The 17247-nt window shown below is 33.0% G+C and overlaps 1 protein-coding gene and 1 long non-coding RNA gene across 4 annotated transcripts in view; one reads left to right on the top strand and one right to left on the bottom strand.

Annotated features, from left to right (window-relative positions):
* The window catches only part of LOC105233304 (uncharacterized), a 1563509-nt gene that overhangs the window by 1154210 nt on the left and 392052 nt on the right, over positions 1-17247 (bottom strand). The window lies entirely within an intron of this gene.
* On the top strand, positions 10508-15012 carry LOC125776655 (uncharacterized). Its single transcript, XM_049450125.1, has 2 exons — positions 10508-10684; positions 10778-15012. Exon 2 carries the CDS (start codon positions 12792-12794, stop codon positions 13962-13964), a length of 1173 nt encoding a protein of 390 aa, XP_049306082.1. The 5' UTR covers positions 10508-10684; positions 10778-12791; the 3' UTR covers positions 13965-15012.

Below are 17247 nucleotides of genomic sequence, written 5' to 3'. Positions count from 1 at the left end.
TATCTCCCACCACGATTCCCACACCAAACTTGCGCTTCTTTATATGGCCACAGTACTAAATGCCACAAGGACCTATTCGCCCAAGATGATTAAAACTGATGATTATTGGCTGCCCGGAGGGCACTTGGTTTAAGACCGAATGTCGTGAGTTGCTTGCGCTATATCTAAAAGAATCTCTTATGGCCACTAGTTCTATCCCTCATATCGAACATCCGGCTGAATTCACTGACTACAAGTGATTGGTGATTGTATGTAAAGTACCTTAATGAAAACCAGGGATCATTTTTTTTTAGTATGTGGCATGATAATATTTAATAGATAAAATCGGGTTGATACTAACCTACTACTATATACTACCGTATAGTGATTTTCGTATTTGTAAAAAATCGTATGCCGAATATGTCGGTAAGTGTATGAGTTATATAGAGTATATGTACAGATGTAATAAGTAAAATTGCTGAGGTTCCGATCCTCTGGTTGACGTTTTACACCTTAAAAAGTTTTGTGGTACCCGAACTTAGCTCTTCCTAATTTGTTAATTTTATTTTTTGAACAATATTTTTGAAGTAAAACTTCTTTACGCGCGCTTGGCTTGGGGAGTAAGCTGACAAACGGCGAACGTGCAACGAAAAGTGTGATCAGGCGAGGCGAACGGTAATTGGCTTGGGGAGTAAGCTGACGAACGCGTAACGAAAAGTGTGATCAGGCGAGGCGAACGCAGAGAACGTATAATATAGAGAAAGCTCACCGCGTTGCCAAATTTACGAGATTTCATTTAACATATTTACATATTAAAAGACCCAATTATTCACGTACATACATATGTAATTATGTGTGCATGTAAACAAATTTGCAAGAACCAGAGAACTTAAAAGTATAGACAGAGAACATAAAATTTGTTAACATTGTATGTAAGGTCGGAATTCGCCTCGCAATTTTAACATTGTTTACAATTCTCTCACATATTCTAACCGAGAATATGAAGAGACAGAAATATATGTATGCATGAATATGAATATGAAGACATAAACACATGCATGCAAATTAATTCCCGTATCGCGGGAATTTATAAAAAAAATTATTTTCCTTTCTGCTAACGCGCAGAGAAAATAAAAAGCGTTGTGTTGACTGAATTGCCAGATACAAAATGATAACTTTATTTATAAGTTACTTATATTTATACATTTCCTTATTATTTACTTAAAGTTATAAGAGAGTGTCAATTTACATTAATATCAACATTTTTAGGCAGAACGTTAAGTGTTCTGCTTTGATTTATTATGCCTTCTTGTGAGGGCTACAAATATTGTTTATGTGAACGGAAAAAGTATATCAAATTCTTTAATTATGTGGCCGCACAACTGTAAATTGTAAATATTCAATATTGTTTACAGTTATGGTTAAGTGGCTGTGTGGAGGCTGTCATTAACTCCCCCCTCCCTAAGATGAATCGTCCCCGATTCACTATTATTTTGAGTTAATTTATGTATTTGATCTAAAAGAACATTATATGTGACTTCTTGCAATTGCGCATTTTCTATTGGTTTGGGAATTTCGCGTGATTTTTTGAATTTTAATATTATGTAAGTTATGAAGAATATTCCCAAGATTACTATTATAACTATAATAAAAATATGAATGGACTGTGATATGCTTATTCCGTTCTGCTAACATGTTTATATTATCTAATGTTAACAGTTTATTAGTTGTTTCTATATATTCTAAAATTTCAAAATTATTGATATGATTATTTTTAAGATAATTCCAGATTTTTGTTTCTATATTTTCATAAGTTTGATTATTAATTACTGTATTATTTTCAAAAGTTATCAAATAAGTTCCAGTTATTGTTTGATTGTCTACAATATTTTCTCCTGAAATTAATATTGCTCCTGGTTTTATTTCCTCTATTTTCAAATTTTTCTCTTTTAATTTTTTACATTTTCCTTGTTTTTTATTTAATATTTCTGATAAACATGTACTTTTTTTATTTAATTTGCAGTATGTTTTTGTAATTTCAGTTTTACAATTTTGTATATTTAAAAATTTAGTATTACAATATATTATGTTCTGATCAATTATCAGCTTACCATCTAATTGAGCTATGGCTCTCACATCATAATATTTACATGTTGATTCAATTTTAGGGTATTTGATATAAAGTATAATTATATCTCCTTTTTGTGCTATTTTAAATTTTGAAATGTCCATTAAGTCTGTAATGGTCATTGTACCATGTTGGTAATATGTTATGTTTCTTAATTCATTGAAATGTAATATTGTGGGATTTAAAATTCCTATTTTCCCAAATGTTATTGTATTTATTATATTTTGTAGTTCATGTATAATGTATTGATTTCTTCTTCTTTTGATTTTTCTGGCTGTGTTATCACTTTTTATGTTATTTATTGTATCAGTTAATTCTGTTATTACTTTAAAAATTTCTGAATTTGTAGTAAATTGTTTATTGTTATTTATTGTTAGATCATTTAATCTATTATTTATTTTTATAAAATCATCATGATCTGGAGTTCCTGCTATCCATTTCCAAAGTGTACCTAATTCATTTATTCCTCTTTTTTGTCTAACATGGTTTTGTTTTAACTGTCCTAATAGAGTTTTAATTAATAATATTTCTGATTCTGTTTCTTGAGTGATGATTTCTAAATTATCATTATTATTAATTCCATATTTCATATTGTTATAAAAACTCCTTTTTTCTTCTGTTATTATATTTTCAAAGATTGTTAAATTAGTGATATGAAATATATCTCCATATTCTTCATAAATGGAAACGTCTCCATTTTCGATAAGTACGTAGTCCTGTCGGGTATAATCTATGATATCAGCTGTCGTTAAGCCAATTAGTAATGTGAAAATTGAAAGGATCATTTTGAAAACCTATAATTAATTATGATTTTATGTTATCTTTATGTATAATTCTATTTCTGTTATTTATTATTATATTATTCCCCAAGTTTTCTTTAACCTGTTGTTTCTTATACCGAGGTTGTAATTTATTTCTCTCTCCAATTATTTTTTCATAAATAATTTGTCCGGGATGATATTGCTTATCTATTCTATGTTTATTATGAAACATTAGCATTTTTTCCTGCGCTTGCTTTAAAGTGGTTGGTAAGTTTTCATGGTTTACCCTATTATAAAGTACTTCATTTGGTTTAAAATTCGTTACTGAATGAATTGTTGTATTGTATTGTTGCGCTGCTCTAAGTACTGTTTCTAAGTTACTGACAATATTGTATTCTTCCTGTATACATCTGGCTATTTCGATTATCGTTGAATGAACTCTTTCAACTTGCCCATTAGTTGTGCTATGACGTGGATCACAAAAGTAAATTTCAATATTTAACCTTTGCATTAAGGATTTAAATGTTGGTGTAGTAAAGCTTGGTTCATTATCTAAAGTAATTTGTTTTACATCTGTAAAGGTTTGAAGTAATTCTAAAACCTTTTCTTCGATATTTGACTTGTCTTCTATATGTTTTAATATTAAAAATTTTGAATAAGCGTCCACACATGTGATAAATTTTAGTTTCTGTGCGTAAAAAATGTCTAAATGGAGCTGTTCTCCTTCTTTCTCTGGAATTGGGGCTTTACCTATTGGTATTTTCTTAGGATGGCGATCATATTTATTTTTATTGCATATCATACAATTTCGAATGTATTCTTTCATTCTTTTCCTCATTTCGGGCCAATAATACAATTTCTCTATTTGTTTAAGATTTTCATTATAGCTTCGATGAGCTCTATTATGGGTTTGTTCTATTAATCCGGACTGATCTTCTCTATTAATAATATCCATTGGGAAGAGTTTGGTAAATACAAATTTGTTTTGAAAGGTTTGTTTCAGAGCTTCTTGGATTTCGTGCAAGTCTTCAACAGTGCAGTGAATCGCTGTCACTAACTTTGGTTGAATATATTCCTTCAAAATAGTCATTAAATTTTCTACTGTGTCATACTCTATTAAATGCCTTTTATTCCCAAAGGTTTCGATTAACTCATGAATCGTGAACCTATTTTTACATAGTATAATTTGCTGTTTAAACTGATTTAATGGTTTTTTTGTTTCCTGTATTTGATTGTTTTCGCTACTCTGTGCCGAGTGCTCTGAATCTTCCGATTCGTTTGATAAATGGTTTAACTGAAGACGGGAAAGTGCGTCTGCTACTACATTGGTTTTACCGGGTTGGTACACAAATTTAGGAGAGAATTTTTCTATAATTGCGTGCCATCTTTTCATTTTTGGATTCGGGTTACGGGGTGATAAAGCAAATGTTAATGGTTGATGATCGGTATGTATTTCCAAATTGGTTACACCGTAGAGATAATTTCGTAGATTTTTTAGTGCCCAAACAATGGCGTAAAGTTCCTTCTCATTAGTTGCGTAATTTCTTTCAGTTTTATTAAGAGTTTTTGAAATGAAGGTAATTGGTTTACCTCCTTGTGATAGTACCGCACCCATTGCAAAGTTAGATGCATCGGTAGTTAATAAAAATATTTTTTAGTAATCGGGTTGTGTTAATTCCATTTCTGAAGCCAAATGATTCTTTAATTTATTTAATGCAGATATTCCTTCCTCATTTAGAGTTATTTCAAATTTTTTTGATTTGTTTTTAGAAATCCTACCATTTTCTCCTGATAGGTATTTTGTCAAAGGTTTAGCTATCGCCGCATAGTCTTTAACAAATTTACGATAATATCCTGCAAGCCCTAAGAAGCCTCTTAATTCGCGTAAACTTCTTGGTATTGGATAATTTAATATTAATTTTATTTTATTTGGGTCTGTTTTGATAACATTATGAGCTACTACATAACCTAAAAACTCTATTTCTTTCTCGAAAAATTTTGATTTTTCTAATGAAATTTTGATATTAGCTTCTTTTAAAATTTGCGTAATTGTTTCCAAATCTTTTAAGTGTTGAGTTATATTTTTTGAAAAAATAATTATATCATCCATATAAACGTGACAAATTTTCCCAATATGTTCTCGCAATATGTCATCCATTGCCCTCTGAAAAATTCTAGGAGCATTTTTTAAACCAAAAGGCATCCTTAAAAATTCATATTTCCCATTATTAACGGAAAAAGCTGTTTTCTCAATATCATTCTTTGACATTATAATTTGATGGAATCCTGATTCTAGATCGATGCTTGAAAAATATTTTGCCTTGCCTAAATTAGACAATATTACGTTAGTATCTGGAATAGGGTAACGATCGGGAATTGTATGCTCATTTAGCTTTTTGTAATCGATTACCATTCTAAATTTTGGTGTTCCATTCTCATTTGTACCTTTTTTTGGTACCACCCAAATAGGTGAATTATACGGACTTTTACTCGGTCTTATGATATTTTCATTAATCAATTTTTTTATTTCTTCATTAATAAACGCATTTACAGATAAAGGATATGGATATTGTCTGCTCCATATCGGATCCTCATTTTTCATTCTTATTTCTGCTTTTACTTTCGTCATGAAGGCAAAGTTTGTATTAATACTTGAATGCATTTTAGCAATTTTTTCTTTTATATGTGTTTTAAGATCCTGCAATTTTTCATCCTGATTTTCATTGTTTGAACTTTCGGAATTCTTTACCGAATAATAATTATCATTATCACCATTCATTTCTGAGCCACTTTCGCCCAATATTGAATAGTTATCGTTCATGTTGCCGGTAAATTCATCGGCTGGCGTTGTAGAAATTTCTCTTTCCACAATATTTTCTTTATTTAATTTGCCGGTATTATCTTCGGCTGGCGTTGTAGAACTTTTTTGTTCCACACTATTTTCTTTATTTAATTTGCCGGTATTATCTTCGGCTGGCTTTGTAGAACTTTTTTGTTCCACACTGTTTTCTTTATTTAATTTGCCGGTATTATCTTCGGCTGGCTTTGTAGAACTTTTTTGTTCCACAATATTTTCTTTATTTAATTTGCCGGTATTATCTTCGGCTGGCGTTTTAGGACCTTTTTGTCCCAAAATAAATTTTTTTAATAAAATATTGCCGGTAAAATCTTCGGCTGGCTTTACGGAATCTTTATGTTCCTTATTGTTTTCTTTTTCATTTTTAATGATATTTCCCTCAGTTAAATGTACAGAAACTTTTTGTTCCTTGATTTTTAAATTTTCTCCATTTTTATTTTCAAAATAAATGTTTATACTGTTTGTTTCGTTTTTATTATTATTTTTTTCCATATAATTTATTTTCCCATTGGGCACGTCGATAAGTGCCTCAATTTTTTCAAGGAAATTATACCCCAAAAGGAGATCTGATTCTAAACCTTCTATTTCGTAGAAAATTTCTTCGACTCCAAATATGGTTATTATATGGTAATGCTTTATTATAGAATAGTCGTTCACGGTTTTTATCCGTTTATAAATGGCTAGATCTTTTTTGTTGTTATAAACCCCAGGCTTAATATAGCAAGAGGTTGCTCCTGCATCGACTAGAGCTTTTAAACTTTTTTTTATTTTTGAGTCGTAGAGCTTTAGGTAGGGGAGTTCATCCCCTCCTTGTCTAAAAAATGACTCTCATTTATGTTATTTATCCTCTGGGTTTTCTCCTGTGGGCGAAAGCTATAATTGCTTTCCCTTGGTCGTTTTATTCCTTGGGTATTTTTATTTGAAATATACCTATTTGGTTGGTCCATATTGGCTTGATGGCTTGTACTGGCCAATGGTTTTTCAAAATTTTGGTAGTTATGGCTATTGTTTAATTGGGGCTTTGGGTAATTTTCCCTTCGATATGATCTAGACATAGATGGATCTATGTCCATTGGTTCTGGTTTTGGCATGTTACTCCTCTGAGGAAATCGTAAATTATTACTTGGATAAAACTGTTTTACTCTTGTCCTTTCATTTGCAAAATTTTGTGCAAATCGAGCTCTCTGATTATTGGACTCTATTTCCTGAGCTTTGGCCAATGCGTCGGGCAAATCTTCCGGACAGAGGGAAAATATAATATCTCTTAATGGAGCGTTAAGTCCAGTTATAAATATTCTAAGAGCCTGGTCTCTATTCTTTTTGTTCAGTTCTTTGGTTATTGGTGCGGCCCCTCCATAAGTCATAATGGTTTTATTAATTATCAACGTTAGTTTTTTATTAACTAAATTATAATACTCAATGACCGTCATTGAGCCTTGTCGTAAAACACTCATTTCTTGTTCTATGATATGAATCGGACGTTTGTCCGAATATGCAAAACCGAGACGCGCAATTATCGCGTCAAAATTTAACACAGTACCATGGTTGGTTAATGTGTCATTTGCTTCTAGTGTAATTTTGTTACGCAAAATCGTAAGGGCTGCGAAGTACTTTCGGCTACCTTTTACATATAAACTCATAACGTTATGTGCTGCTTCGCGCCAGCTAACATAAGCGTTTATCCTTCCTGAAAATTCTGGTAAGGATTTTATAACATCTAGTGACTCATGACACTGAATGTTGTCATTTATTGTTTCTGTCTGAAAATCTGTTACTCTGTGTGTTTCAGTTTCAACTAGAGTTTTTAATCTGTCAATTTCTTGCCTTATTGTAATATTGCTTTCCGCAATTAGGCGCGTAATTAAATCTACCGTTAATCCTGCCTCACTAATCATGATTAATTATTATTATTATTTTTTGTTTAGAGAAAAAAACTTTATTATTATTTTATACTTGTATAATCTCTTCTAGGAAGAGGTGCTCTTCTATTCTGGAGGGTCCTTTTGTGTAGGATTCGCAGAATTGAGCTAAGTTATGGGGGTCCTTTTATTTTGTTATGTGGCTGGTCGAGCCTTAATTTATATTTTTATTTTATCTAAGCTGGAGGGTCCCCCCGAAGGTGGTGAATCGCAGCTTAATTTTATTTTAGTATTGGTTGCACATACTAGAAACTATGTTTTTTTTTTTATTTTTTTTCTCTGGGGCACTTTTTTTCTTTGTGATCCCCACCGCAATTTTTACAGTAATATAATCTGGTATACTTATGTTTAATTTGGGTATTTCCCATGAATATATATATATATTACTTAATGTGATTGGTTTTCATTTAATTAATAATTATTGTCTTACTTACTACTAATTCTATGTTGTTGCTGCTGTTGCTGCTGTTGTTGCCCTTGCTGCTGCTGCCTTTGCTGCCGCTGCCGTTGCCTTTGCTTTTGCGCTACTATTGTTGCCTTTTGATTATTTCAAATCTCCTTAATTAATTCTGCTGATAAAGCTGCTGCGCTCACACCTTCGTATCACAAATTGTTGTAAATTTCTCTACTTTTACTTCGCAATTTATATGTGAGTATGTTTGTTTGTGTTTCTGCTTCTTCTTCTTCTGGTATTTTTTGCAATTAACCGCCACTTATGGTTTTATTAAATTATCGTTAATTGATTGTTCATTAATTATTTAGTAATATCACTTAAGCGTGTTTTTGTTGTGTTTTTTTTTTTTACTCTCGCACAGGGTTTATATTTTATTAGGATTCACGAACACTTATCCTTTTCCGAGGATATGTTTTTTTATTAGGATTCACGTACACTTATCCTTTTCCGAGGATATGTTTTTTTTTCGTGCCCCACGTTGGGCGCCAATTAATTCCCGTATCGCGGGAATTTATAAAAAAAATTATTTTCCTTTCTGCTAACGCGCAGAGAAAATAAAAAGCGTTGTGTTGACTGAATTGCCAGATACAAAATCATAACTTTATTTATAAGTTACTTATATTTATACATTTCCTTATTATTTACTTAAAGTTATAAGAGAGTGTCAATTTACATTAATATCAACATTTTTAGGCAGAACGTTAAGTGTTCTGCTTTGATTTATTATGCCTTCTTGTGAGGGCTACAAATATTGTTATGTGAACGGAAAAAGTATATCAAATTCATTAATTATGTGGCCGCACAACTGTAAATTGTAAATATTCAATATTGTTTACAGTTATGGTTAAGTGGCTGTGTGGAGGCTGTCATTAACTTGCATGCTCCTTATGCAAGTTCATATAAATGCATACATATTTACGCACGTTGGAAGGCGAAGCTGTTACAGCGGCAAGGGAAGCGGTAAAAATCGGGGATCGTTTGTTAGTTTCTTTCGCGTCTCGTCGCGTCAATGCTTCGACAGATTGATGTGCTGAACACATAGAACGCGACAGACTGCAAGCGCCATCTGAATCTGATTTTGAAATACACACATTCTTAAGGACACAGCTACACAGACAGCTGCACAACTACATAACTGTGTCCATAAGAACGTGTGTATTTTAATATTTGACAGATGTCGCTTGCAGTCTGCCCCGCTCTATGTGTTCCGGGCGTGACTCTTTGAGTTTCGGCCATTGATTGTCCGTGACAACGGAGATGCGAAAGATGCGTGCGACACTTGTTATTATGAATGTATGTACATTAGGGTATGTCATTCTGAGGCAACCTTTTTTTTCAACTGAAAAACAGGCTCAAAACTTTCAAAAATGTGTAAAAAAAAGTCACTCAAAAGATGAGCTCTTAATATTAATATTAAGAGGTGCCTCTTTCAAATTTTCTGTTTTCCATATAAATTACATGAAAAAAAATCATTTTTTTTTGTGGTGGTTATTGTGCGGAGGTTTTAATGTGCACGCGATGGCGGCCAGTAGGGATGGTAAACTCGATTCCGATTCTACTCGAGAATCGAGTTTTCTCGTGAAGTAATCGATTTTTCGAATGTCAAGAACCGATTCATAATCGACTTCGACTACTGAAGATCGATTCCGACACAGTGATTGGACTTAAATAGAAACTTTTGCGTATGAGCTGATTCAAGGAAAAAGTGAGTTTTACAGTTCTCTGATACATACCACGAACTGCAAAACTCACTTTTTCCTTAAATCAGCTCATACGCAAAAGTTTCTATTTAAGTCCAATCACTGTGCGTATGAGCTGATTCAGGGAAAAAGTGAGTTTTGCAGTTCCTGGTATGTATCAGAGAACTGCAAAACTCACTTTTTCCTTGAATCAGAATTTATATTATTAACACACACACACTACATTTACATACATATGCACTTATATTACTTGCAAAGTAATCAACGCAAGCAATAATCCATCGGGAAATAATGAAGAACAATCAGATGATATTCAAAGTGCTGGTCCATCAGAAAACAATCAAGTCCCTGAACCCTCTGAAATAACGACAATAGAAAGGAGAGCAAAGTCTGCAGAGGCAACACGGCGATGGAGAAGAGAAAAAAAAAAGGCGTTAGTGAGTCATCAAAAAAACAGGCGAAAACTGCAGCTCAACGCATACGAGAATATCGTGAGAGAAGAAATGATAATGTCAACATGGAATCGTAATTATCATTGAAATTATTGAAATTATATATGTTGTGTTTTTGATAAAAAAAAATTATTGAAATTATATATGTTGTGTTTTTGATAAAAAAAATTTTAGGCTATATTTTATTTTAATATATATCTTTTTCTGTTCATAGCAATAATCCATCGGGAAATAATGAAAACAATCAGACCTCTGTGATTTAACTTTGAAGTACGACGACATTGCAAAACATAAAAAGGCTCATGAAAATTTCTATAGAAAATTTCGGAAAAATCAATTTGGTTATTCATGTACAGTCTGTGATAGATTATGGTTTAAAAAATGACTTAAAAAAGGCATCTGACAATTATAAAGATCTATTGAAGAAAATAACGGTAAGAAATAATATTATTTTGAAATAATATCGAACTATGCACATACTTGATCACTATGAAGAAATTAACAAATATAAATTTTATAATTTCCAGAATATCAACAACATTAAAGATGCAATGATTTGTTCGACATGTAAAGTTGGTCTTGACAAGCAAACTATTCCAATATTGTCATGGTACAATGGATTTAAATATCCAGAAATTCCTGCACAATTACCGAAACTTGACCTAGTTACGGAAAGAGCAATTTCTCCTCGTCTCCCATTTATGCAGATACGAAGACTACGGCATGTGCATGGGCAGTTTGGTATATACGGTCAGGTTATAAATGTGCCAGTATCTGTGGATACAATGGTCAATCAACTTCCAAGAGATATCAGCGATGATCATTGCATCTATGTTCATATAAAAAAGAAACGAATCCACAAGTCAAGCTATTTACAAGGATTAATTAATAAAAAAAAATATTAAGGCATGGTTACAATATTTGGTAAACACGCCTCATTATACTTACTACAATATCACAATTAATCATGGATTCCTCAGTGATGATAATGAAGAAACTCAACGAAAAACTCAACGAATAAGTAACATAGATGAAGTCAGTGAAGATATCCCCATCGAGTAGAGTCTTACAGCTCAGCAACATACTCTTCTATGGAACGACGAAAAATATTTAAGGATCGCACCTGGAGATCGTAGTTTATTATTCGATGAACACGCGGAAGAATTGTCATTTCCAACTATCTATTTGGGACAATTTAGAACATTCAAAGAAAACATTAAAGCTACACCATTCATGATAGCTTCCAGTGAATTGCGTCGTACTGACCGTCGAGCAATGACTCCCTACCATTTGTTGTATATCGCTGTGAAGATTATGAGATTGAGGATTCGAGATTGTTTGACTGTGGCATTCAAGGACCAATAGTCCTAATACCAACATAACAAGAGAACAAATCCAATCAGATGAGTACATAAACAATTGTATTGAATCGAATCTTGCTTTCCTACGTTCAATACCAAATTCAACTTGGTATTGGGCACAAAGAAAGAAAGATCTTTTCGCAATGATTCGACAGAACGGCAGACCAACAGCTTTCATGACTCTTAGCGCCAATGAAATAGGATGGACGAATCTGATATAGCTGTTGTATAAATTAGCGAACAAGGAAGCGGACATTTCCGAGCGTGCTGCGTCGGAACTAAGTTTTATTGAAAAAAGCACACTTATCAATGAAGATGCTGTGACTTGCGCTATCTACTTTAATAAATTGGTTAACGTATTGCTCACAATATTACAATCCAAAGCATGCAGTCCTTTCGGTTGCTACAGAGTTGCTGAATACTTTAAACGTATTGAATTCCAGCATCGCGGAAGTCCGCATGCACATATTTTATTGTGGCTCGAAAATGCTCCAGATAATATGATTGATGAAAATAACAGTGAAGTTATACATTTAATAGACAGTTTAGTATCAGTTTCAGCATCTCAAGCATCAGGAAATATTAAATTACAAACTCATAAACACACATTTACATGCTATGAGAAGATAGTTGCTAATAAACCACAAAAATGCAGATTTGAAGCACCTTTTATGCTATGTCGCAAAACATTGAATCTTACACCGATGCAAAAAACAGACGAACATTTTCAACGATATGCTAAGAAATATGCTGAAATCAGATCCAATTTAGAAAGCACAGATTACGATAATATCGATGACTTTTACGAAAAAAATAATATTCAATCGGACGATGAATACCGCAACATACTTCGTGCTGGAATTACGAGACCCAAAATATTCTATAAACGCAGTCCTACAGAAAAACGGCATAATCCATTCAACCCTTTTTTTTTAATATTCTAAGGTCGAACATGGATTTTCAAATTATCACTGAGGAGTATTCCTGTGCTGCCTATGTTGTTGAGTATGTGAACAAAACTAATAGAGGTGTTAGTAACTTACAACGAAATATTATAGAAATAATGAATGAACATCCGGAGTTCGATATAGTGGATATTACGAGAAAAATGAGTGTAGATATATTAAATAGTGTAGAAATGAGTAGTTAAGAGGCTGCTTGGTATCTGCTCAGAGAGCCAATGTCAAAGAGCTCAGTTGTTGTCATATATATAAACACAGAGTGGCCAATTGAACGACAAAGAATTCGAAAGACTCAAAAAGAACTAAGTGAACTGGACGAAAATTCCACAGATATTTGGAAGGAAGATTGGTTCGATAAATATCAACGACGACCCGATGAATTAGCACAATTTCTGTTTTTTGTTTCTAAATATTATAAAAACAAAAATGGTGTTTACGCTGAAAGAGTAGTGCCCAAAGTTATTCGATATCGAAATTATGATATTGCACAAGATTACAATGAATATAGACGAGAAATGGTCACGTTACACATTCCATTTAGAAATGAAGATGCTGAAATTTTAGCTGAAATGAAATTTAACAATATCTACGATGAAAATGAAGCTCTAATTTTGGAAAGAAGAAAAGAATTTGAATCAAACTTAGATGTCGAAAAAACGATTGAAATCTGTCGACAATTGTGCCGTGAAGACGGGAATCTAGACGATGATGAGACTGAAATTCAAGATGTTGCGAATCGCTTCCCAGAGCCCAATACCTTTCAACTATTGTATTGTGATCCAAATGCAGATGTTAATATAGATCTTCACTTAGCAACATTGAATAAGTTAGGTGTTATGGCGAAGAAGAAAAAAAATATTATGGAACTAGATCAATTCTGTCAACTAATGAGATCTGCAAATGAAAAACAAAAAGAATTCCTTCTTCATGTCATCGACCACATCCTATCTTCAACTTCATCACCACTACAAGTATTCTTCACTGGACCTGCTGGATGTGGAAAAACTTTTACCATAAAACTTGTAATGGAAATTTACAATAGATATTCAGATAATGATGCATACATCACATGCGGATTCACAGGCAAAGCTGCAGTTGCTATCGACGGATCGACTGTACACACTGCGTTGAAAATATCGCTATCAAAACTTTTTCCATTATCAACAGAGACAGCAAATCAATATCGTACACTGTTCAGATATGTAAAAGTCTTGATCATAGATGAAGTAAGCATGATTGGTGCAGAATTATTAGCTCAAATCGATACTATACTAAAACAAATAACAGGGAATTTTGAAACGAATTTCGGTGGATTGGACATGATTTTTATTGGTGATTTACGGCAACTGCCGCCTGTTCGCGCCACACCAATCTACAAACAGCCAAAATAGCGTATGGCAGGACCAGTACTATGGCGAGGATTAAAATTTTACCAATTGACAGAAGTGATGCGACAAAGTAATTCAATATTTTCAACATTACTCATAAAAATCGGTAATGACATTATATTAACAGATGACGAATTAGCAATTATTGAATCACGATTCTTTACAAAGGAGCAGGCTGATCAATTATGTCCACATGGAATTCGTAATTTTCTTACTAATAATTCCGTCAATGAATACAATAATACGATATTGCAATGTGCAGATAATAAAATAGCATCAATAGCTACGGATTTATTTTTTGGATGTCAAAGTACTGAACAAGAAGCTTTTCTCAAACAGAAATTTCACAAAATGTCAGTTATTGATACTGGCTATTTACCGTACGAAATTGTTTTCGTTCCGTACAAATCGTAAATTATCACCACAAACATTGATGTATCAGATGGATTGGCAAATGGTGCAGTTGGTAAATTGGTACATATTGAACAAAACGAACAAAATGAAGTTACACGAGTATGGTTAACTTTTGAGAATTCACAAAAAGTTGGTAAAAAAACTTCGACAAAAAGCTTCCGCTTACGTTGCGGCACATAATATTGATAAACATGCCGTCCCAATAGAACGCAGAACATCTACCATTGCCATGAATAATAACAAAACAATAAATGCAAAACGTAATTATTTTCCTTTAGTATCAGGCTGCGCCATGACAATTCATAAATCTCAAGGTGGAACATTCGATGAAGTAGTTTATGAATATCAAAGGACTCATTCTTTATCATTACTTTATGTTGTTCACGAGTTACCAGTATTGACGGACTCAACATAGTACCAAAAGACAATGATAATAGATTTTATCATGGGCGAAAAAATGATACATCGATCATATCTTTACAAGATGAATTTCGCCGATTATCGTTGAACACATTGTCAACAATAGGTAGAACGATTCTCGATTTTATGAATGACAGAAAAAAGTTGTCCATGGTTACTTTTAATTGCCAAAGTCTCCGAAAACACGTATCGGACTTGAGCGATCCCGCAATTGATTCAAGCAATATCCTGTTTTTATCAGAAACCTGGTCAAATGACGATGAAAACATTGACATCCCGAATTTTGATTGTATTGCGAAATTCAAGCGTAAAAATGTTAGATCAACAGGAGTGGCAATTTATCAGAAATCGAATGATACCTCGAATATAGTAACTTCGAACATGGACATTCTATTACGACATATTCGTGAAGTTGATATTGGTCAGTCATCAATTGGTGATACATTTTGGACGATAGAACAAACATCATAATGGTAAATGTTTACATTTCGCCTAATAACACAGTTAATAATATCATAAAGTTTATATACAGAAGACTTATGATTTATGGTCGAGTAGGTTCTGAAGAACTAGGAGAAAACTATCATACGTTGCCACTAATCTTAGCAGGAAATTTCAATATCAATTTCGCATCCGAAAATGGACAACTCTTGATAAACTTTCTACGAGATAAATTAGAATTACAAATGAATAATGACCGTAATGAGCCAACTACAAGACATGGAACAACAATCGATGCAGTTTTTTCTAGATTTCTGTCTAATTTTAATTCTAAAATATATGTATCGTATTTCTCGTATCATAAGCCTATTGTCTCGGTTTTACAATCAACCACAGTAATTACTGATGTACCCAATAATGAAAATAACTAATAAAACAATGCAAAATTTAATTTACTAATGAATTTTATTTTAATTTACTAATGAAAACATAAAATAAATTTAAATATTTGTAGGAAATAAATATATGTATATGTGCATACATGTATATATTGCACACACACCTTCATATATATACATATAGATAGAGAGAAAGAAGATTTACTTCAGTCATGCGGTCATAAGCACACTTTCTTTTTTTTTGCATTAATTTCTTTCATTTGGGATGAAAATGCAACCGGTATAGATGACAATTATTGACAGTATGCTTGCTGAAGTAACCACACAGGAACCAAATTCGTCTACTATTTGATATAGTACTGACGATAAATTTGTCGGCCCAATCACAAATGAATGATGAGATATAAGGATGTTATTCGCTAACGTAATGTGCAATGAAGCATATATTAATATTAAGGATCATTGCATTGTCATTGCGAATTTACCTATCAGTTACATCGGTATGAGTTCACCAAATCGAAGTGCATCTGATTTACTCAACAGAAATCTCTCTTGCAAAATTCCACTCTAAAATGGTGACTTCTTGTTGAAAGTAACTCAGATGCACTTCAATCAAAACTAACTTGCATTATATGGCACTGCAGTAATTTCATTAGATAAAGACTCAATCAGCATAAATGGTGCCATTAATAATTCAAAATAATCCAGTTGCATTGTGCAACATAAGTAAAAATCCCCTATGTCCAACATACTGAAACAGTGTAAAATTATCATTGGTACACAAGCATTCACTTGTGGAATTGAAAAGGAAATAGAAAGATTTTTTATAAACTGCGATAAATCATTCGGCGGTTGGCAAAAATCATCCGACTGGTACTATATACCACAGTTTGACGATGTAGTCATTCGCCCATATTGCAGTTGGGAGGTATCTAGCAAAGGTTTTTCTGAGCGTTCGGTGCTTCTCAATAAAACAACATTCAGATGGGGAGTCGTACCATGGTATAAAATACAGAAAGGGATCAATGCGACGTGTGACCCGTGTCAAGAATTAACTTGGCTGGAGGCCCTTAAATAACACAGTTTCGAGTGGAGCTTACGGTTACGGGGTTAGTATATATGTATATTGTATATAAGAATGGGTCAGCAAAACTAAAGGGTGATTTTTTAAGAGCTTGATAACTTTTTTAAAAAAAAAAAACGCATAAAATTTGCAAAATCTCATCGGTTCTTTATTTGAAACGTTAGATTGGTTCATGACATTTACTTTTTGAAGATAATTTCATTTGAATGTTGACCGCGGCTGCGTCTTAGGTGGTCCATTCGGAAAGTCCAATTTTGGGCAACTTTTTCGAGCATTTCGGCCGGAATAGCCCGAATTTCTTCGGAAATGTTGTCTTCCAAAGCTGGAATAGTTGCTGGCTTATTTCTGTAGACTTTAGACTTGACGTAGCCCCACAAAAAATAGTCTAAAGGCGTTAAATTGCATGATCTTGGTGGCCAACTTACGGGTCCATTTCTTGAGATGAATTGTTGTCCGAAGTTTTCCCTCAAAATGGCCATAGAATCGCGAGCTGTGTGGCATGTAGCGCCATCTTGTTGAAACCACATGT

Source organism: Bactrocera dorsalis, chromosome 2, assembly GCF_023373825.1.
Source record: "Bactrocera dorsalis isolate Fly_Bdor chromosome 2, ASM2337382v1, whole genome shotgun sequence".
In the NCBI taxonomy this organism is placed as follows: Eukaryota; Metazoa; Arthropoda; class Insecta; order Diptera; family Tephritidae; genus Bactrocera; species Bactrocera dorsalis.
Note: the sequence above shows the minus strand (reverse complement) of the source record. Positions and strands in the feature narration are given on the sequence as shown.

Coding starts and splice junctions, on each gene's coding strand:
- LOC125776655 (XM_049450125.1), top strand. CDS start 12,792: ATGTCAAAGAGCTCAGTTGTTGTCATATATATAAACACAGAGTGGCCA.